Source organism: Limanda limanda, chromosome 11, assembly GCF_963576545.1.
Source record: "Limanda limanda chromosome 11, fLimLim1.1, whole genome shotgun sequence".
NCBI classification, from domain to species: Eukaryota; Metazoa; Chordata; class Actinopteri; order Pleuronectiformes; family Pleuronectidae; genus Limanda; species Limanda limanda.
In genome coordinates this window covers 22,798,420-22,820,752 of record NC_083646.1, presented here as the reverse complement: position 1 = coordinate 22,820,752, position 22,333 = coordinate 22,798,420, and the positions used below count along the sequence as shown (strand labels likewise).

The following is a 22,333-nucleotide window of genomic DNA, read 5'->3' as shown; positions in this document are numbered from 1 at the left end:
TGCGAAGGATGAACCGTCCTAGCCGTACCTCAATGTTTACACGGTTTGAGAAAATGTCCCAATAGAGAGAGTCAGAGAGAGACGTCACCTTTGCAAGACATCAAAGATTCTTTGATCTATGACCCCTTACACTGTCACTGCAGGAGTGGAGTTGTTGTTTTACGGCTCAGCATCAAAGGATTCATGGTCCATGTATTTCCAAGATACAGAACCTTGTGTTGTAATGGCACGTAATCAAACTTTGAGGCCACGCCATGGTCACACCGTTTGACGAAAAACCGATCTTTGCGTTGGTTTGTATCTCTTCGTCTCATGATGACACTCATCTCAATTTTAAGTCGATCTGATGTAAGCCTTGGTACAAGTACCTCAAAGTAAAAATGTGGAAATGGCCAAAATGGCCACAAAAATGCAAAATAGCAGGCTTCCTGTTGCGTTTTTCAAATTACACTGTCAGACTTTTTTGTTTGTCTGGTCATGATACACCTTTGTATTGATTTTTGTGAAGATCGGTCAATGTGAACTCGTTCTGGGGGTCTCGGGGGGCACCATTTTGGGACGCCCATTGAAAATTCCTCCACAATACGTACATTTTCACCACATTCTATTTGACTGCAAGTTTTGGTAAAAATTTGAGCATGTTAAAGCCTGTCTGTCAGTGCCTGTTAGTGCTCGGGCCTCAATAACCTGCAGACTGTAAATATGTTGAATCACGTGTCTAGTGTGTATATTATCTTTATTTTAATTTATTTTATGTATTTATGCTTGTTCCAATACACCACAGCAAATTCCTTCTGTCTTTATCGTCATGGCGATGAACCCCTTTCTGATGTAATTCTCCACATGCACAGAAGAGGGCGCGCTGAGTGAAGCTCATGCAGGAAGTTCCGTCCCCTCTGACGCGACGAAGACGTGCCCTCGGTTTTTTTTTAATCAATAAATGGGATTCATTTTATCAACTTTAAAAACTAGTGTATATCACACGTTATACATTTGCTATATATTTTGGCGATAGTCCCATTTTTATTGAGACTCTCTTCTTGTGTCTGTTTTACGCAGGGGGTCAGAGGTCACACAGAAAATGGCGGAGCCCGGCGGAGCGGCGCTTGCTTCTCTTCCTGCAGCCGGACACGGAGCGGATATTTGAATGTTGTGGCTGCTTCAGCCTCTCGCTGGGAACCTGTGCTCTTCTACAACATCCACCGCTGCTCATGGCCAACTCGCGTTAAGGACACGTCCTCTGTGGCCGCAGTGAAACGAGTGGAAACAACCAGAGGCTCCTCACAGAGACTCTAACCCACAGGACACAGTTTACTTTTAAAGTTGACTTTTTTGCAGGGTTGCATCTGAACGTGAAGCTAGCAGACCACTAGCTTCGCCTGGCTGATAGAGAGAAAGCCCACGGAGCAGTGGCACAGCGGCATGTTGCTACTCCATCACAACAACCAGTGAAGATGAACAGGAAGAAGGATAAAGGGTTCGAGAGCCCGCGACCTTTCAAATTATAAGTACCTCTTCTGTATCTCTCCGGCTTTGTTAGCATTTTGATGATGTGTTTGCAGCAGCACAGCTAAGTTCATGCTAACCCAGCTTTCACGACTCCTGCTTTCAGACACTCACCCAGTGGGAGCGTGTATCTGCTCATTGAACGTGTAGTAAACAATATAGTCCATTAAGATTTACATCCCATAATGACGCTGTGTTTCTGTTGCTGTTTTTACGACCCATCAGATGGTGTGCATCAACAACATCAACTTCCAGAGGAAATCTGTCATCGTGAGTACAGCACGATCATCACACATCACACTTATTCAATCAGGAGGAATCACCGGAGGAGAGTTATTACTGTATAAACACTTTATTACACTCACAGTTAGTTTTGTCATTCATCATTTGTGTTGGCTTGATTTAATGTTGTTATGCTGTGTCAGACAGGGGCTTGTTATCATGTTACAGCTCCACAGAGTTATATTAAACTAACTGCTGTGGAAAAGCCAACACACACTTTTTCCAACTTCTTCCTTTCTTTTTATTCTACTGTTTTTAACCGTTTATGTTTCTTGCAATTAGTTTTTAACCGTGCTTTCTTATTTTTGAAATTGATTTCTTTTAATATATTCTCTGTGGTTTCTGTAATGTTTCTTGACAGAACCTGTGTCTCAACTGTGATTTATAAATACAACTGCCATGCCTGTTTCCCTTTCGTCCCGTAGGGCTATGTGGAGCTGACCATCTTCCCCACTGTGGTCAACCTGAACAGGATCAAGCTCAACAGTAAACAGTGCCGCATTTACAGGGTCCGAGTCAATGAGCTTGAAGCCCCGTTCATATACAATGACCCCACACTGGAGGTGTGCCACCACGAGTCCAAGCAGTGAGTACATCCCTGTGTTACACATCCGAGTCCTCTGCTAATCAGATTCATGTTAAGTAAACTGGAAATACATGTAGTTGTAATGGTAAGATATGGAGCAAGAAAAAGTTTTATTTAATATACTGTTATTGTCTACTTCAAGAGGCACACACACTTTTCTGTAAATATTTTGTTTGTTTTTTCATAGGAGGAACCTCAACTATTTCTCTAGCGCCTACACAGCAGCAGTGAGTGCTGTGGACCCGGATGCAGGACATGGGGAGCTGGTCATCAAGGTGCCCTCTGAACTCTGGAAACAAGGAGATGGTAAGAGGAAAAGTGTAGAAGCCACAGTCAAATCTAAAAGGCATCGTCACATAAGTCAAATTTTTTATTTTCCCATGGCATGGATAGATGTGGTCACATGATATGGATTTTCAAGTTTTCTCTGCACTGCATTGCTGAAATGAAACCATAAGACGTTGACTAAACCACAATTTGTCCTGTGTCATCAGATTTGAAAGTTTTAAAGGTGTACATAGAATTCTCTCTGGACCAGCCCAAAGGAGGTCTCCACTTCGTTGTTCCTGATGTGGAGGGCAGCATGGCAGAGAGAGGAGCTCATGTGTTCTCCTTTGGATACCAGAACTCCACCAGGTATCAGAACATATTTCTATAATTACCCTGTTTTGTAGGAATGGATTCAAATGAAATACTTTGCTTTTAGTAACTGTTTGTACAAGGACAATTGCAGTTTTGGACAGATTTCAAACATTTTGTCCCTAAGCCAAACCAGAGTTTGAAATACCAGAATCCACAGACCATTTTCTGTCCAATCAAGGTTACAGTGCTTCTCTCCTTTCCTTTTTGGATAGTTCATTTGTTTTTGTTAAGACTCACACTTAGAGCTGGTCATAAAGGGCAACTAATAAAGCTCACAGTCACATTAACCATTTAATTTATTTGTGCTTTTAGCCTGTGCCTGAAGCTCATTAAAATGTCTTATACCCCAGATTCTGGTTCCCCTGCGTGGACTCCTACTCAGAGCTGTGTACGTGGAAGCTGGAGTTCACTGTTGATGCTTCCATGGTGGCAGTGTCCTCTGGGGATCTGGTGGAGACCATGTACACCAATGACATGAGGAAGAAGACTTATCACTATGTCCTCCCCATTCCCACGGCGTCCCCTAACATCTCCCTGGCAGTTGGGCCCTTTGAGATCCTTGTGGACCCCTACATGCACGAGGTGGGTTCTTAGTGACCAGTGCTGCCTTTAAATGATGATGTTGCTTTGTGTAGTTAGGAATTGGAAAATTTACCACATATTTTGACATCTTTACAGTATGTATTACTTTCAGACCAGAAAAATAATATTATGAAGAAAAATATTATTTTACTTCTATGACATGAAATGTTAAACAGAGTCTCTTAAACCTTCTGGCCAATATTATCCGTCACACTATCAACTCACATCATGCAAAGTCTCTTTTATAGTGAACTGAGAACACGCCCTGCACACACACTCATCATATTGAAAAACAAGGGATTTTTGTATATTATTGTAGAATGAGAATCAAAGATTGAGACTTCTTTCCAGATGTAAATTTGACCAGACAGTCTGGTCTGAGTCACAAACACATGTAAGGGGAAAGTGTCAACTTTTATTATATTCACTGTGACCACAGTTTAACTACACTACAGTCATCTGTCAAACATTATGAGACACACTGACTTACTGCAGGTCAGTCATAATATAGTAATGTTTGCTATAGGAATGAACACAAGGTGGCAGTATTGACCTTAAGATATCCTTCACCCCTTAAGGACCCGCTGCAGTGACTCTCAAGCAGTATACTATACAGTTAATGTTATTTACAAACAACACCTGTATACGAGAGTGTGTAGTAGCACTAGCAACAATAGTGAGCATCATGTATCGGGAATGGAATTGTGAGTATTTGTATATTACAGTATGTGAATCAGGTTGTAATAACTAAGAAACAAGAGTAGATCTGTTACAGCAGATCCTACTGGTTGGTAATTTATTGGTAAAAAAACTGCTCCTGTGTCAAGGTTGTGATGAATCTGTGATGATCCTAGTTTAGTAAGAATATAAACTGCGGAGGGTGGGCAGGGGAGAGGGTTGTTTCTGCTGTGACCTACATAGTCTGTTATGATAAATGCCATAATGAAATATCAAGGGAACTTCCAATATTTTTTTATCATTACTGCTATTAGCTCAACGGTTTCTGTATTTGGTAATTTGCAATAGTGTTACTGATTTTGGCTCGAGAGCAAAGCTTAACAGGAACAACTCTTAAATGTGAACATTGCATGTTCAACTTCAACTAGTTAGTTGTTGCCCATAATCATATAAGCATTGTTATCAATGATTTTCAAGATATACAACAAGACCCTACTAACTAACATTGTTCTGGCTCCTGTTACCTTTCAGGTGACCCATTTCTGTCTGCCGCAGCTGTTGCCTCTGCTCAAACACTCCATGTCTTACCTGCATGAGATTTTTGAGTTCTATGAAGAGATCCTGACGTGCCGTTACCCGTATTCCTGCTTCAAGACTGTGTTTGTGGATGAATCCTATGTGCAAGTGTCCTCTTATGCATCCATGAGCATCTTCAGGTAATGTGAAATAGAGTTCAACTACTTCTCTGTCCATTCAGGTTATGATGTAGCTGTTAGATTCCTGAGCTCATGCACATGTTGGTGCAAACATGATTTTATGATGCATGAATTAAGAACCATAGAAACTTGATAATTTTGTCATGAATGCAGATTATAGTCATATTGTTTTCACATCCACTTCCACTCTGCCTCTGTCTTTCAGTACCAACCTGCTTCACAGTGCTATGATCATAGACCAGACCCCACAGACTCGTCGCTGTCTGGCCCAGGCCTTGGCTCAGCAGTTCTTTGGTTGTTTCATCTCCAGGATGTCATGGTGAGATTTAACTTTTTATTGTGTAGCCAAGCTACATTTGAGACTATAAACAACCTTTTCTAAGCATGTGCTCAGGCAATGACTTTTTTCCAATTTTAAGGAGACAAACTAAAATGCACTTACACTCAGATTGCTAAAACATTAGACCACAGTCTTGTCCTCGAAGTCAAATTTCATGTTTAATGTATTGTCTGTGGCCTTTAGTGCAAAAAGGATTTCCTCTCTTTATTCAAGAGCTTACTCTTTCAATTGAGATGAGGACTTGCTGATTTTGCGTTCAGATTTTGTAATAGTTTCATCCAAAACCCTGTGCTCACACTCAAATATACCCTGCTTGTGCTTCGATTTCCTGTGTTCCAGCTTCACCTTTTCTCCTCACGCTCACGTCTGTAATATGTCCTGCTCTCAAACTGAAAGACCACTCTCATGAATAAGATAGGGATAAAACCTCTGTACTGCAGTGTCAGTCTATGTATTACAGTATGTAAGTGCATTTGTCTCCCTCCAGGAACTAAACTAAAGTAAATCAAAAACAAGGCAACTTTATTTATAGAGCATGTTTACTTTCAAAGAATTTCATTGTGCTTTCCATGGAATAAGTCACCGCACAGTGGCAAATTGGCAATGCAATAACAATAATAACAAAGCAGCATACAGTATGAAAACAATTGAATTACACACACTGCCATTGCCCCCTCACCCTCCAACAAACAAACACATTCACACTAACATTGTTTATAGGCTTGAGAAAACAATAAGGTTTTGAGTTTGTCTTTAAAGGTAAATCCTAGAAAGCAGGTTCACAGTGACTAAAGGCACATTCACCAGCCCCTGATCTTATTCTGGGTACAACTGAGAAGCCACTGTCTGATGACTTGAGAGGTTTGGATAACAGATTTTATGTCTGCCTATAAAGTCTTTGTCATAGTTTAATTTCGGGATCATGCATATCTGAAACCACAGCTGGATCCTCTTACCAGGGTTATCAAGCCATCCCATTTTCTAGTCTTTATCCATATATGTATTTCATTCTTCATGTGACCATCTGAGTGCAGCACCAGGAATGCCTCCTCGAAGTGAGTGCTGTTTGCCTCATTTGTATGATTCACCCCCCCCGCCCCCTCTCTGCGACAGCAGGCCACTTTGAATGTGGTAATTCAGAGCAGGTATGCTGCGAATCGTTTGAAGCCTTCTGTGACTTTGACCGTCGTTGGATGAGGTGTTTTGAGTTCAGTCATTATTGTTTGGAAGAATACTCACATAAGGTCCAGGCCGTCAGCCTTAGTCTTCGTTGTATTCATGTCTTTTTGAGACGTGTGGTATCATTTACCCTCAGACCATTTCATATAATGCTGGTGATGAGAGATTTATAGCGCTGTGATGTTTTGTCAGGAGTCACAAGATGGGCCAGCACTGGCATGAATGACTGTATTTACCACCATGGATCACTGTGTTAGTACCTGGCAACTTGGCCAGTGTGGTTCCTGTGTGTGAGAGACGGAGGAAACATTTGGAGGGGCAAGCTTGTATTAAGAAACCATTAGTCAAACTTTAACACTAGTTTCTATGGTACTGTCGATATTATATTAATTGCTGATGAGGACAATATAGAAATTGCGTGTCCTTTCTTTACCTTTGCTCATTCTCTATTCTGCCTCCCTCCTCTTTTATCCAGCCTGACCTCTAAACACACATCAGATGTGGGACCTTGGTTTGCTTTTGTTGTTGAGCTGGCTGGTGTGTAAGACCTCAGGAAAGTCACAGATCTCTTTTATGTTAGCCAAGCTTGGTGCTGCCTGCTAGCAATTAATCAGAGTGGGGGTTAACTGGGGCCTGTAATTGAAAACAGGCTGCGCTCAGTAGCTTGTCAGACGTATTAAAAGAGAAGGCATAAGAAAAAGAGAAACCTTCACATCTTTGAAACTGTGTTGAGGAGTTGTGAATTTTAAGACCCTGGATCACTGGTTTATCTCTGCATCACCAATCTGTCTAATCAAAGAACTACTGGTTTTCTTATTAACGAATGTCTGCTGATGTGAATATAAACTTGACTGTTGCATCTTTAGATTTTCTTTTTGTGTTATAAAACATTTGGCAGTTCTTCAAGCCTGAAGATGGAGGCTTCTATTCGAGAAAGGTTCAGTTAGTCTTGAGGTCAAGGTCCAGAGGGAAAGGAAATTGGGATCTGCAGAATTCTCAGTTCTTGAATAGTAGTCATAATATGATCCATAAACACGTAAAAGAAAATACTTCTCTGCATAATGTTGATTATAGCTGATGCATAGATGAAATCACCATCATTATATAAACCAGACCTGATTCAGTTCTGCGTAAAACCACAGAGGTTGAATCAGCTTGTTGTCTCTTCTTTAACAAGTTAATAAAGCCAGGTTGGTAAATTTATGAGAGTTGTGATTGCCAAGTTCCTTTCAAACCAGACCCTGAGGGTAAAATCCACTATTATAGAGAGATGAAGCAGCTCAAGTGTGGCCTGAAAAGCTTGACAGAGGGTTTTCAGTGTGAAAGAGCCCAGGACAACGTCAGCAAAAGGATTGAACAGGTCAAAATAATAGCGATCTTTATTGTTTTGTTATTCAGTCTTGAATCTCTGATTGGTTATTAGTTTCACATTTCCTGGTTGTTATAAATCTTGTAATGAACGAAGTCTCTGCAATTCTAAAGTTCACAATTAGGACAAACCAACAGACTTTTGATTTTAACTACAGTTCAGCAGTGACATGGCACGTTGTTGTTTCTAAAGGGCTGATGAGTGGGTGTTGAAGGGAATCTCAGGCTACATCTACGGCCTCTACCTGAAGAAAACCTTTGGAGTCAATGAGTATCGGCACTGGATAAAAGAGGTAACGCTTCTCTCTATTAAATGTTTATCCACTGTTTATCCTGTCATAGAACTTATAGCACTCGCCCCCAGACCACTGAGCAGAGCTGGTACCTGACCAACTGCTGCAGTGAGGAGGCCATGTTTTTGTATGTCCCACCGTCTCAAAATTGGTTATATTTTTGGGTCGTCCGTCCATCTGTCCCATTCCTGTGAATGCGATATCTCAAGAATGCCATTTAGGGAATTTCGCCAAATTTGGTACAAATATTCACTTGGATTCAAGGATGAAATCATTAAAGTTGGTGGTCAAAGATCCAAAGGTCACATGACCATGCGTTGTTTTGAACGCAATATGTCACAAATGCCCAAAGGGAATTTCATTACATGAAGCACAAACATTCACTTAAACTCAAAGATGAAACGTGAGAATTTAATGCTTTTCTTTGCCATTGTTAATTTAATATGTTCAGTTTTTGATCACAGATAGCTTGTGAGAACTGAGTGTTTCACACATTTGTCATATTTCAGGTCCTGAAACATGATCTTAGCTGTTAAAAAACTAAACTAAACTAAAAATACTAAATAATAGTCAGATTAATCAGTATTAAAACAAAACATTGCAGCCTAAAAACAATGTGAATGAGATAAAATGTAAAGAAAAAATAGGTTTGATTAGTTAAATTATTTAGAAATTTAATCCGTCTCTTTAACAGGAGCTGGACAGGATTGTGGACTATGAACTAAAGATGGGAGGAGTCCTGTTGCACCCAACCTTCAGTGGAGGCAAAGAGAAAGACAAGTAAAACATTTTTTATTTAAATCCCTGCACACTGATTTAATGTTTGAAGAGTAATTTTCTAGATCACACTGAACTTTTTTCTCTCTTTAGTCCAACGCCACACCTTCACTTCTCCATCAAGCACCCCCACACGTTGTCCTGGGAATACTACAAGATGTTCCAGTGTAAAGCCCATCTGGTGATGAGGTTGATAGAGAACAGGATCAGCATGGAGTTCATGTTGCAGGTCAGGCACAACCATGTTCTGTCACTGTAATTGAAGATGTCAAAACCAGTTCAAGTTAACATAATAATAAATGCTGCTTTAGTCTTTATTGTTTTTCTTCTTCTGTCCTGCCCTCCTCTCCTCTAGGTTTTCAACAAGCTCCTGAGTTTGGCCAGTACAGCCTCATCCCAGAAGTATCAGAGTCACATGTGGAGCCAGATGCTTCTGTCTACTCACGCTTTCCTCAAATCCATCTCCAACGTCTCTGGCAAAGACATAGGCCCGCTGATCAAACAATGGGTGTATCCTTTATTTTTATTAGTGTTTAAATATTTTTTTTAAATTCTTTACCCATTCGAAAATCAGAATGCAAGTTAATATACATTTTTTAAACAAAAAATGATTTTCTGTTTTATTAGTAGATAATAGATATGTAACCCTGGTGTGGTGGTTGTGATTGTCCCAACCGCTCTTGGTCGCTTGTGTGCGTCTTAACTCAACTGTCCAGAGACCAGAGTGCTGTGGTGAAATTCTTTGGAAGTTTTGCCTTTAACAGGAAGAGGAACGTGTTAGAGCTGGAGATCCGTCAGGACTATATATCATCTGGAACTCAGAAATATGTGGTGAGTCTATTTTTTACGTTCAGAGTAAAAGTCATGACTTAAACGAAATAAAGAATTCAGCAAAGTGGCAGAGTCCAATTCTGAAATGTACTAAACTGCGGTTCTGAAGTATATATATTTATCTCATTGCAGGGTCCCATCAAGGTGACAGTGCAGGAGCTGGATGGGTCCTTCAAACACACACTGCAGATAGAGGAAAACAGCCTCAAGCATGACATCCCCTGCCACTCCAAGAGCAGACGGTACCCAACACAGCAATGCACACTCATTTTTATCATGATTTGTGGATTATATTACTTAATTACTTGATTTTCAGTATTATATAATCTGATCTGAAAGCAAAATCTGCCTGTCCTGGGAGAGGGATCCCTCACACAAGACTCTCTCTCAGGGTTCCTGCAAACACTAACCATAGAATGTTTGTGCCAGATTTGGCCACAATTGTTTCTCATAACTGTCAGGTGGATTTTAACTTCCTGACTCTAAACTCTATTGCTCTTTAGCAAGCAATACAGTGTTTCTCATTAATTATTGGCGACCAGCCATATTCTTATTTGTCCTGCCACAACTTCATAATGAACCAAAAAACATTTGTACTTCTCATAATAACATCAGAGATCTCTAACTTGGTGTTTCGCTCCGCTGCTGCCTTTTATAATTAGTGCAGCTTAGTCGTGTTGCTATGATATTGTATCATAAAAGGAGTTTTCATCATAAATCTAAAAGTTGACTGATGCTTCCTTTGTGGTGCTTTCTTTGGCTCCTGTGATTTGTTAATCTCCACTTTGGCTTTGGTGCCTCTCTCCCTCTTCTTCTTTATTAAAGAGTAAAAGGAATTTCAACACTTTTTTGATTTATATGTCCTATATTAGTGTTAAGTTTTTGTTAGATTTATGTGATTCTCTTTCCAGAAACAAGAAAAAGAAGATCCCTCTGGTGAATGGAGAGGAGGTGGACATGGATTTGTCAGCTATGGAGTAAGACATTTCTTCTGTCTTCTGTTTGCTGCCTGTAATACAGTTCTAAAAATCCACTTGACTACATCCAAATTATCCATATCATACACATGTATAATCTCTGGGAACCAGTGTCCACAGGTCAGTTAAGGTGAGGTACTTGACATTTCTTTCCCCTAATGTGTCCCTGTCTCTTTATTTTTCTGCAGTGCTGACTCGCCTCTCCTCTGGATCCGGATTGACCCAGACATGTCCATTCTGCGGAAGGTGGAGTTTGAGCAGGCTGACTTCATGTGGCAGTATCAGCTGCGCTATGAGAGGGATGTAGTTGCACAGGTGGGTTCTTGGTAGTGCAGTTTTCCAAAGTTTCGTTTGACGATGTGGCAACTTCTCATTTGTATCAAACCTTAACTGACTCGGGTCAAGTCCATTTATTTAACATTTCATGTGGTGCATTCTCCTTTTCATGTTCTGGTTGGAGTTACATGTTGTTACTTTAAGCTGTAGGAGTGTGTCTGCCATTTTAGCCAACAAACACTGATTAGACATCTTTTGAGTTGAAATTCTTTTCACATTTAGTTAAAAGTAAATGTTGTGTGTCTTATCTCTCCTCAAGGAGGAGTCTATCTTGGCGCTGGAAAAGTTCCCAACTCCCGCCTCCAGACTGGCTTTGACTGACATCTTAGAGCAAGAACAGTGTTTCTACAAAGTCCGCATGCAGGCCTGCTTCTGTTTGGCCAGGGTATGTGTATATGCACATGTGTGGGATTTGTTTTTTGTGTGTTTGTATTTTGGGATTTTTTTTATTTTTACTAAAACGAAGCCTCTGGGTAGCCGCTTGGCAGAGCTCAGGTTGAGTATTCTTGAATGAATATGTGACACTGCAGGTTGACCCACAATCATTTTACAACACACATTTATGGAGAACTCAGGTCAGGACGTCCAAAAAAGGTCCAAAACATCATCTTTGTCTGTAAAGAAGTCATATGATTCAACTTTTCTTTAAGAGCTTTAAAATGAATATGCATCATTTTAATATTGTCTGCTATTTTCTGTAATGTAAAATTCCTACAGTATCTAAGTGAGCTCTTGAGCTGGACACCTTCAGCTAATTATCCCAAATAGATGATTTTGTGTTCCACTTAGCAATAAGCTCCTCCATGCATTCGCTGATTCGGGGGCGTGTGCGCCACACACACGCCTCCATAATTCAATTCCACAGTATACATTCATTGTATAGATGTAGGCTTTCCAAAGGCGCAATAAGAGTGGAGGGATTTGTGGAGTAATATGCATGGATTAGTTGAATAGTAGCTAAAGAAGGAGAGCCTTCAGATGAATGAAGGTTTGGGAGGTCTGTATGAATGACTCTTAGTGAGTGTAGTGAAAACAAGACAAACAACCTTTTTCAGTTTGTACTAAGGCACTGAAACTAGTGTCAACTCTCTATTGAACTTGTGTCCAAATTTGAGACAGAACTACTTTTCACCTCTAATGATAGAGGTCACTTTGATTTTCATTTTGTACTTTGGTAAAAGGAATTTTTTTTCACAAAATCTCTAGTGCTAACAGTATCGTGAAAAGAGCTACAGTATGAGAACAACATTTAACCTACAAGCCTGCAGGGCCACCCACCGGTTTAACCCTCGCTGCACTTCAGCTCGTTGCCTGAATAATCCTATTCTGTGGCTACAGGAAATTCTCCATTCTCTGGATTTGGTCTGTTCCAACTTTAACCCCACTGGATTTCCGCCATTCGAGTTCCACCTGAACCAATATTTTCACAACATGATAAACTGAGTGGAGGCTGAAATGGCAGCACTTCACTTCTTTCATTATGTTGCCATGTTGGCCTTTGGTATATACTAGAACTACTACTACACACACATTCACTCACACACTCTCAACCTGCACATAAACACATGCACTCGCAGACTTGCAAACCCACACTGACCACAAAGTGCGGTGTGACTGACTTTAACTCTCAGATGGATTTGGCTGCATTACGATAGGTTGGGATGGCATTTACTTGCTTGTTTTTGGTAGAAAATGTGGGAAGTAATAAGGAACAGCCTGGGGCTGAAAATCTCGGGGAAAACACATAAAAACTGACAAATGCATGCACAAGACACGCAAAAGATACAGACGTGTTTTGAGTGTGTGCATGCTCATTTACAGGAACATTCTTGAGTTCATTCCTGCCTCTATTTATCTAACCAAATGACAACATCCTGTGTCAGTGACCCTTAGCCCTTTATTACCACATTAACATAAATTCCCTAATATCCTGTTGGAACTCAAAGACCACTGGAGCCACTGGTCTTCATACCTGTGGAAATCTCATGATCTGCGCATGTTTACGTTTGCCTTTTACGTTGAAGTTCAGTTCTTACCACAAAAACGAACAGACAGAAAAGAGATTGTTTTACTGATTCAACTATTCTAACTCTAATTCTAATCCCAGCATTTGTTGACTTGTCATTTGTGTGCCACAGCATTCCTCAAATAACTTTGGTGCATCTTATACTTCAATGCAAATATACATTTTGTTTAATATGTGTTGCAGAAATCTTGAAACCAATCTTTAGTTTTTTACTGTAATTACTGCGACGGAGGACAGTTTACAGATGATGACGTCCACATGTAGCAACTTGAACACATCTCAACCAACTGCTGCCCCCCCCCCCCATTCTGCTATTAAACCAAGGACAAACTTGGTTAGAATCCTATCTAACGGGATGTTCCTTCAATGTCTCATGGTGTGGACAGATGTTCTTATCCCTTCCCCACCGGGTTCCCACAATACAGAAAATTTGCAATGTACGGGCCATGGGTTTCTCTCGCCTTGACTGTTACACGTCCCTTTAGTGAGCCTCCATTCGTATGCAGTGAAACCCTGAAGGTCCAGAATATGGTTGCACCTCTGGTCACATGTCACTCTGCTGCTCACCAACGTCCCACTCTATTTTAAAGACCTTTTGATGAGTGATATCTTTCAAGACCACGTTCTCTCCTAACACCTTCTCCCCAACTAGAAATTCTTTATCTGATCTAATGCAATTTATCTTGTTGGTCTCCAGTATCACTTTGGACAGATCATCTGTCAAATGTAACTTAAAGTAATTTACTGTAAAATTTTGTTTATCCATTTTCACTGGTGCGTGTGTTCTTTGCAGATTGCCAATTCCATGGTGAGCACATGGCAGGGCCCACCCGCTATGAAGTCCCTGTTCACCAGAATGTTCTGCTGTAAGAGTTGCCCCAACATTGTCAAGACCAACAGCTTCATCAGCTTCCAGAGCTACTTCCTACAAAAGGTTTGTCAAACACAAACATCTTAAACACACACTTGACTTACTGTCGAACCAAACTTTTACCTTTGTCTGATAACACTAAATCACAGATGAATAAATCACTACTAGTACTGCTGATAATGTTAATTCCAAGAAATGTGTTTTGAATTAATTATAACTGCAATGATATTCCTCATTGTGTCCACCAGAGAGCCCTGAAAACAATATTTGAGCTTTAACATGTCTCATTCAGAACATCCTCATCAATTGCGTTACATTTATTTTTAATAACCAGTAAATGATGTTGAAAATTCTCAAATATTGGTATCAGGATTTAATTTTGAATATGCGTTGTGTTCTGTTGAAGAGCTACTACACTAAAGCACATTGTGAAACTGAGCAAACAAATGGTTGTCCTGTCCACTGCGATATCATCTCATGATTGCTGTTCCATCTTTGTTTTCCATGTCAGACGATGCCTGTTGCCATGGCGCTACTCAGAGATGTTCAGAACCTCTGTCCCAAAGATGTCCTCAACTTTATACTTGACCTCATCAAGTATAACGACAACAGAAAAAACAAAGTAAAAACACACATTTACTCACTTTCTTTAAATTTATGTTTCATTTTTAATGATTTAATTAGATGAATTGATTAGACCTAAAAAGGAGTTTGTTAAAGTGTTGTTGTCTTACACTCAAAGAGGGAGTTTAATCAATATTTCTCCTTTTTCTCTTTCCTCCTTCCCATCTCTCCCATCTTACCAATCTTTAGTTCTCGGACAACTACTATCGCGCAGAATTGATTGAGGCACTGACCAACTCTCTGACCCCCGCCATCTGCATCAACAATGAGGTGCGGACAGTGGACAATTTAAATGCTGACGTCCGTCTCATCTTGGAGGAGATCACCCGGTTCCTTAATATGGAAAAACTGCTCCCCAGCTTCAGGAACACCATCACTGTCAGGTACAAAGATGTGCTCCTGGATACTGTAGGGGTCAACCAATAAATCCTTTTTTCATACCAAATATTTGTAATCAAGGAGGCTGATAACCAGTATATGGAACCCATTATCTGCACGGGTAGTTAAAAAATGATATCTTGCTTTCAAAATTCAGAATAATCCAAACTCTAACACAAAACTGCTGCTACATGAACAATTTGCTTAACTTTTACCAACACCCTTCTCTCTCCAGTTGTCTGAGAGCAATTCGGGAGCTTCAGAAGAACGGCCATATTCCCAGCGACCCATCACTGTTCAAGTCCTACGCTGAGTTTGGACATTTTGTAGATGTCCGCGTCGCTGCCTTGGAGGCTCTGGTGGACTATACAAGAGGTAAATTGTTCACACTCATAGAAAACATTCCCCTCGCTATGCCTGATTTTTTTTTTTATAAAGATCCATGTATTATTACCAGAGACCAAAAACTTCCCATAAAAGAGCGATGACAATATTGTCCTGCAAACCCGAGGCCAGCACTCTGAATTTTTGTTTTTTGATGATTTTGTCAGAAGACAGAAGAAAAATATTGTATGTGGCTCTAAGACAGAGATCTCTTGTTGCTGACATGGAGCCAAATACCCTTTTAGCTACATATGACTGATAGGTGGTTTTATTTTGACCTATCTGTTGTGTCTTTCAGATGTTTTCCATTAGGGTTGTCTTGTCAGTTGGGCACATGATGTGTATTTTTTTGTATTTTTTGTCCAACAGTGGAAAGAAGTGCAACAGACCTGCAGTGGCTGCTCGCCATGGTCCACAACGACCCAACTCATTATGTCAGGTCAGCACACCTGCACACTTCACACACACATTCATGCTGAACATTACTTGCAGTACTTTACATTTGTTTCATGTTTTATTTCTTGTCCCTTACATTATTGTAACTCATCTTCACAAACCTGTTACTGTCTCCTCTGTCATTAATGTACATTATCATGAGACATTAATGTGTAAGTACTAGTATGATGAGTCAGTCATTACCTAATGTCACCTGTAATCATATTCTAGTGTAACTTAAAACAATCATTTCATGCATTTCATATGTTCTGTACACTGAAACTGATACTGTTATTATTCCTCCCTGTCCATACCAACTTTAAACGATTATCCTTTTTGTGTTGTTTGCTTCGAGAAAAAAATGATAAATATTACTCTCACACATGCTCCTAAACACATTTTACAGTTTGCTCACATCTATATCCACTCACAAATGGGAGTGAAACATCCCACTGTCAAGCTGTGGCAGAACATGGTGCCAGAAATATGAAATTGCAGTGCAATGCAATAAACTCTGCCTGTAGTTCATGTTGAATTGATGCATTGTTGATAAGAAATGAGCAAATATGTGGATTTTAATTTCTTTGCTTGTCTGTATGTCTTGCTTGTTGTCCTAACAGACATAAGATCCTGAGCATGCTCAGTAAGAATCCACCTTTCACAAAGACATCAGACTCCCCTCTGTGTAATGAAGCACTGGTCGACCAACTGTGGAAGCTCATGAACTCAGGTGAACACACACACACACACACACACACACACACACACACACACTGACTAGATGTGACCATTTGAGAATCTTTTGTCATTGTGGAATATGAATTTGACCACTACAATGTATCTTTCTTCTCTTTCTTTCAAATACATAAATTGAGATTCTCTTTACGCATGTGTGAATGAACAGACTTCTATCAGACCATTAAAACTTCCCCTACCGGCTGATACGTGTTCTGTAATCAGCATAACTGGGACTAACAATAATTTTGATTTGAATATTGATTATGGATTATCATCTCCGTTGAACAGTCCAACATATTCCATCTGCTTCTTCATTGGCTGAGGGCGTGCTTCAGATGAAATGTTTACCCCCCTGACTTTCATTTCTTCCAATTCTGAAATGTAAAAGGTGAAGGTCTGGTAGTTTGGTGCAGTGCCTGCATCATATACGTACATGGCTCTGCCCTCTATTGTGTATTCAGGTTCCATTTCATTCTTCTCTTCCAGGGGGTCCTACGTGTCTTTCAGCTAGCTAGCCAGGCCGTTAGCGCTTCAATCTGCCAATCTAAATACACACAACCTCACAACCCAAATGAAAGTGCAGTGTATGTTCACAATTCAATATTCCTAGAGACCATTTGACTCTGAAACAGGTTATTTAAATTATTGACTTGCATATGGAAGAATGATCATAAACACGGATGATCATTATTTCCAGGGAACTTTTGTTTGCCGGTCAGACAGTGTGGGGGGTGCTGTGGTCCAAACCCGACTCGGCTGCCAGTTCAAACACACAGCGACCCGAATGCGAGGACCTTGAATACTATGTCGGTTGTTTTATTCTTCACCCCCCCACCCCCCTAATAACCCACAGGCCTCCCATGTGTCAAACCCCACACTCACGCAGGCTGATGTTTCACTGGCTGAAGGTCAGCGCTGTAAGAACACAAACTGAGTGCTCTCGGCTGCCGTTAGAGTCGATGATATCAATCCTCTTCCAAAGCCACAGTCCACCCCCCCCATGTTCGGCGCCGGAGCCTTTGGATCATTAGCTTCAGCGATATTTGATGTTTGATTCAGTCCAAGTCTCAACAAGCTGCTGCTCAAATGATCCATATAATGAAGCATTTTGTAGCACTGATGCCACTGAGAGCTAATTATCTGGTGTTTAGTTATGCTCATAAAGTCTCTGTGGAGATGTTTAATAGAATCTCTAGTGAAGGAACAGGCAGCGCTTATTTCAGCTCTGGATTTATGTGATATTTATGTGAAAATGTGTTCCCTCCATCTCTTTAGGTAGCCTCCTTCAACCTTCCTCCTTTCCTTTCTACACCTCCCTATTGTCATTAGACTTTTCATCCTTCTCTTCTTTATTCTCTGCATTTCTTTTAGTCCCTCCACTGAGGGTGGCTGCTCTGCACTGTGTGTTTGATCCTCTGGAAATATTTTGAAGACAAAGCTGTCTTAATGTGATCGCAGACAGAAACAAAGGAGCGATGCATCACAGATCGTTGGCCTAAACTAAACCAGAGACGATTCAGTGACATGGCCAGTAGCTTCACAACAGGACTCCTCACAACCTCATCATTCATTTCTGTCTCTTTCTCAGGTACCGCACATGACTGGCGGCTGCGCTGCGACGCGGTGAACCTCTACTACGCCCTGTTCGGTCTGACCCGTCCGTCGTGTCTGCCACTGCCAGAGTTGGGCCTGGTGCTCAACCTGAAGGAGAAGAAAGCTGTGCTCAACCCAACCATCAAGCCTGAGCTGGGGGTCAGTGGTGGTTTGGAGACACCTGCCAGTATAGGCATCCATGGAGTTGGCATGTGTTACACAGCTGTAAGTGGTTCAATTCCTTTCAATTTGATCTGTAGAGCAACAGAGCACAACATGCACATTGTCTTCCTGAGTGTGTATTATCAGTCACCACTATCAGTGGCGAATGTTGTGAATCTTCCACCTGATCGTCCGTGAAAGAAAAGAAATCCCTGCTCTTATGTTTCACCGTCACTGTGCCTCACAAACAACTGCAGAATAGACAACCTGCTTTGTGTTTGCTCTGGCACACACATGACCAATGAACATGAATCGTCACATGATGTGCATTTTCAGATGCGTTAATATGGATGGAAATGATTTCTGATCCGGAGCTAAAAGGCTGCTCTCAGCAGAGATCGTCTTTGTTTTAAAAGTTTGTGTGGACATTACCTAAATTGTCAAGACAGTTATCTTCATCGTATGTTGACAGTAAATTGTGTAGTTTCAGCGGAGCAACACATTTGTTGAAGACCCATAACATCACACACTATGGAGTGTAACTGGTTTCTCTGCCAGTGCTGATGTAATCAGTGAGCTACTTGGTGGTCTTTATTCCTTTCGGTCTCAATGTCTGAGTAATCCCACGTTGTAATTTCAAGATGGCAGCTACTTCATGAAAGCTGTTGTCTTATGCAGGATCTCTGTAATTACAGCCACCACAGTATAGTGTAGCCAACACTGATTGGATACACACGATCTTCGGTGGCCTTGAGAACTAAAAACGCACATGTAGGAACACTGCAAATACACACAATACAAGCAAATATACCAGTGTTCTGCACGTTCACACATTTTTTTAACTTTCTTGTGTTTTGTCTATTTAAATGTGTTGCAATGTATTGAGCTCTCATCCAGAATCCCTGTAATTGACACTCAGGTTGTGTTGACACCTGTGACACCTAATTAAACATGGAGTCATATATAACATTACATTTATAGATGAATGATTTATTCTAGACTATTTCCAATGCGTTGCAAACTCACATTATTCACGCTATAACACTATTGTAAAGAAAAATAATAATGCCATATTTCCACACCTGGCAGGTTGACGAGGAGCCGGATCCGATTTCCTTGGGGGTGTGTGGGGTGGGTCAGCCCCCTCTAGGCCTGAAGAGGAAGGCTGAGACCCCCCTGGGCTCCCCCCCAGAGCCAGGACAGGTGCTGCAGCAGCAGGAGGACGAAGGCAGAGCAGGGCGCTACAAGATCAGGGTGAAGGATCTCGGCTTTCCCCCCAAAGTAATGAAACCTTTCTCTTATGCATACCTTTATTATACTCTAATATACAAGTGGTTCTCAGAAGGCATTAATACGTTGCTCTGCTCTGCTGTAGTTTAACACCATGGAAGAAGAAGATATCGATATGGAGAGTGTTCATGATAGTCAGGCCTTCATCCACCAACATCTTAATCTGATGGAAAGACCCTCTACACCAGGTAAACACACACACAGACACACACACATAATATCAAAAACATATACACATAACCAACCTAGACGTTCCTGTGCTCTTTCTCTTTTCAGGTAAAGAGCCACTGTCAGTCGAACAGTCCATCCTCTCCATGCCCGCCACGCCAGTGCCCTCCTTCACCAAAGAGACCACCTCCACCTCGTCTAAACACGGCAGCGAGCACAGCCACCACCACCACCACCACCACCACGAGCACAAGAAGAAGAAGAAAAAGCACAAGCACAAACACAAGCACAAGCACAAACACGACAGCAAGGAGAAGGAGCGGGAGAGGGACAACTCGCACGTCTACAGCAACAGCCCAGCCAGCGGCAGATCCCTGCGCTCGCCATCTCTGTCCGACTAATAATCCGAGAGAAGCGATGTTACCTGGATACACCCGTCGCCTGCTGGCAACATGAGAACAGTGACACAAAGGGGAGGCAAAGCATGTTCAGTTGAACTAAATGTTTGTTACTCAGAAGAAGGCAGAATCATTCTGACAAAATGTTGAAGAAAAGAATCATGTCCAAGTGTAGTTATAGATGGAAAGAAGCAGCAGTAGTGCATGTTGACTCCAAAGTGTTAGTACAGTGTCGTCAAGGTAAACCTTGTTTCTTCAAACACACACACAAACACACACTGGTGCTGGTGTGGGTGGACTCTGCTGGAAGCAGCCGTCTGGCCGGGGCGTGCAACCACATTCACCTTTTTCCACCAACAGTCAAATACAGACTCCTCCCTCCTCCTCCAGCCGCCCCTGCTGCAGGGACACCACTCTGGTCTGCCTCTTCCCCACGGCTGAATCCCAGCATGCAGTGCGTGGCTTCTGAGAGGAAACCAGGTTGTTGGCGGTGACGGTTTGACCATCCTGCCTGGACTGAGCCTCGAGTGACTCATCATCGTCAGCTCACTGGGGAAAATTCAACGAAAACAACAATTTTTACTGTATTGTACAATTAAAACTCAAGTTATACTAGTGTTTTTTTAATACTTTTTGTTTCCCAACTGCCATCATTTTTAAAGGTGCTTTTATATCATTGAAGGTTTTGACAAGATTGAATCCAGCTCCACGAAGACATTTACACTGGGTTTACTCTGGCACTGTTTGCTGGGGTTGATGATGTGGTTTTAAAAAACATCCAGAATTCACCATTGAGAAAACCAGACCGGTGTTGATCACGTAACTCATATGTTTCAAAAAATGTTTTTTTATTAAATCAGTCGGTTTCATCTTGTTTTTTCTACAGACAAATAAAATCGTAGTATTCATAAAAAACATTCTTGACTCTGGTTAATTAGTCCTGTCAGCATTAATTCCTTTATAGTACATGTGAACTTCCCAGTTAGTACATGTGTAAGTAGATACGGTTTCCCATCCGTTGGTCCTTAATTACCTCTGAGAAGATCTTTAAGATGGATCTGTACTGTAGATCAAAAACTGCAAATGACAGAAATATGGGAAAGAGAAAAGATCAAAGCAGAATCCAAAGGCTTCATGGGAAATGAAGGATTGGAACGTAGACCTCATATTTTTTGTACATTAAGTGTTCATTTGTTAATTTGCCTTTAAAATAAATTGGATGGAATCATACATTTTTACATTTGTTTCAATTCTCATTTTGTGTTTCGTTGGATTCAAAAGATCACAGGTATAACAGTCAGTTTGTCAGCATCAGAAATACCACACTGCTGCTACAGTGTGTCACAGTGAAGAGCTACAGCAGCCGTACACAGGGCCTGATGCATTTATCTCAACATCAGACGGAGAAAACACATTTACCCAAACCCCTGTTTCTCCGCTCGTTTCTCTGGTTTGTCCTTCAGTTTCTCATCCGTCTGTCAGTGCATCCTTTTGTCCTGGGTTGACCCCTGACCCTAGTGTGAAGCTACACATTCAAACCTGTGAATGAGGTCTGAGTGATCGGATCTCAGGACGCATTGAGGACACATTTAGGTCCATTCAGACCAGTTCTTACCGGTGACCTCTTATGATCAGATCTCTCAGGTAGAAGTTTTTCCCAGGTCTGGTCCTGAGATGCTACAATTCTCCATAAAAACTTAAATAAACTCTCATCTGAACACGTTCTCACCTGTGGCAAAACAGAATTCCTTGTGAATTAATTGATTTTTATTTAGACAAAGCAAATTGTCCAACTGCTTATCCCAATGATTTGAACTGTAACAATTTGTTTCTAGTAATTCTTCCTACTTACAGGCGAATGATTGATATTATATAATAAGACCTATATTTTGATTATTATCATCATTTTCATTTATTTCTACATGCTCATTGTTTGCATTTCAGTTGGTCTTTGTCATTTTTATTTGTTTTAATTTGTAGCAGGCAAATTAAACTTGATTTGATTAGTACAGTGGTCCAGTGGATGTCATTTCACATTTCCTTATTCACTCAAGGGCAGATCGCTCTCATCTTCCTGAGCTTTCAACCACATTCAGAAGTCTTCTGAAGAGAGGTCTTGACTGTCCAATGCAACACAGCGTAGTAAAATAATAAAGGTCACAAGAAGTAGAAA

The 22,333-nt window shown here is 41.0% G+C and overlaps 1 protein-coding gene across 1 annotated transcript; it reads left to right on the top strand.

Annotated features, from left to right (window-relative positions):
- Positions 1-1,104: 1,104 nt before the first annotated feature.
- taf2 (TAF2 RNA polymerase II, TATA box binding protein (TBP)-associated factor) lies at positions 1,105-21,077 on the top strand. Its single transcript, XM_061081063.1, has 27 exons — positions 1,105-1,504; positions 1,722-1,776; positions 2,214-2,374; positions 2,562-2,680; positions 2,869-3,010; positions 3,367-3,598; positions 4,808-4,992; positions 5,198-5,311; positions 8,073-8,172; positions 8,867-8,952; positions 9,043-9,178; positions 9,305-9,459; positions 9,666-9,780; positions 9,913-10,022; positions 10,692-10,757; positions 10,946-11,072; positions 11,353-11,478; positions 13,913-14,053; positions 14,502-14,612; positions 14,804-14,997; positions 15,228-15,367; positions 15,746-15,815; positions 16,432-16,541; positions 18,138-18,367; positions 19,394-19,585; positions 19,680-19,782; positions 19,871-21,077. Exons 1-27 carry the CDS (start codon positions 1,455-1,457, stop codon positions 20,161-20,163), a joined length of 3,663 nt encoding a protein of 1,220 aa, XP_060937046.1. The 5' UTR covers positions 1,105-1,454; the 3' UTR covers positions 20,164-21,077.
- The last annotated feature ends 1,256 nt before the right edge of the window (positions 21,078-22,333 follow it).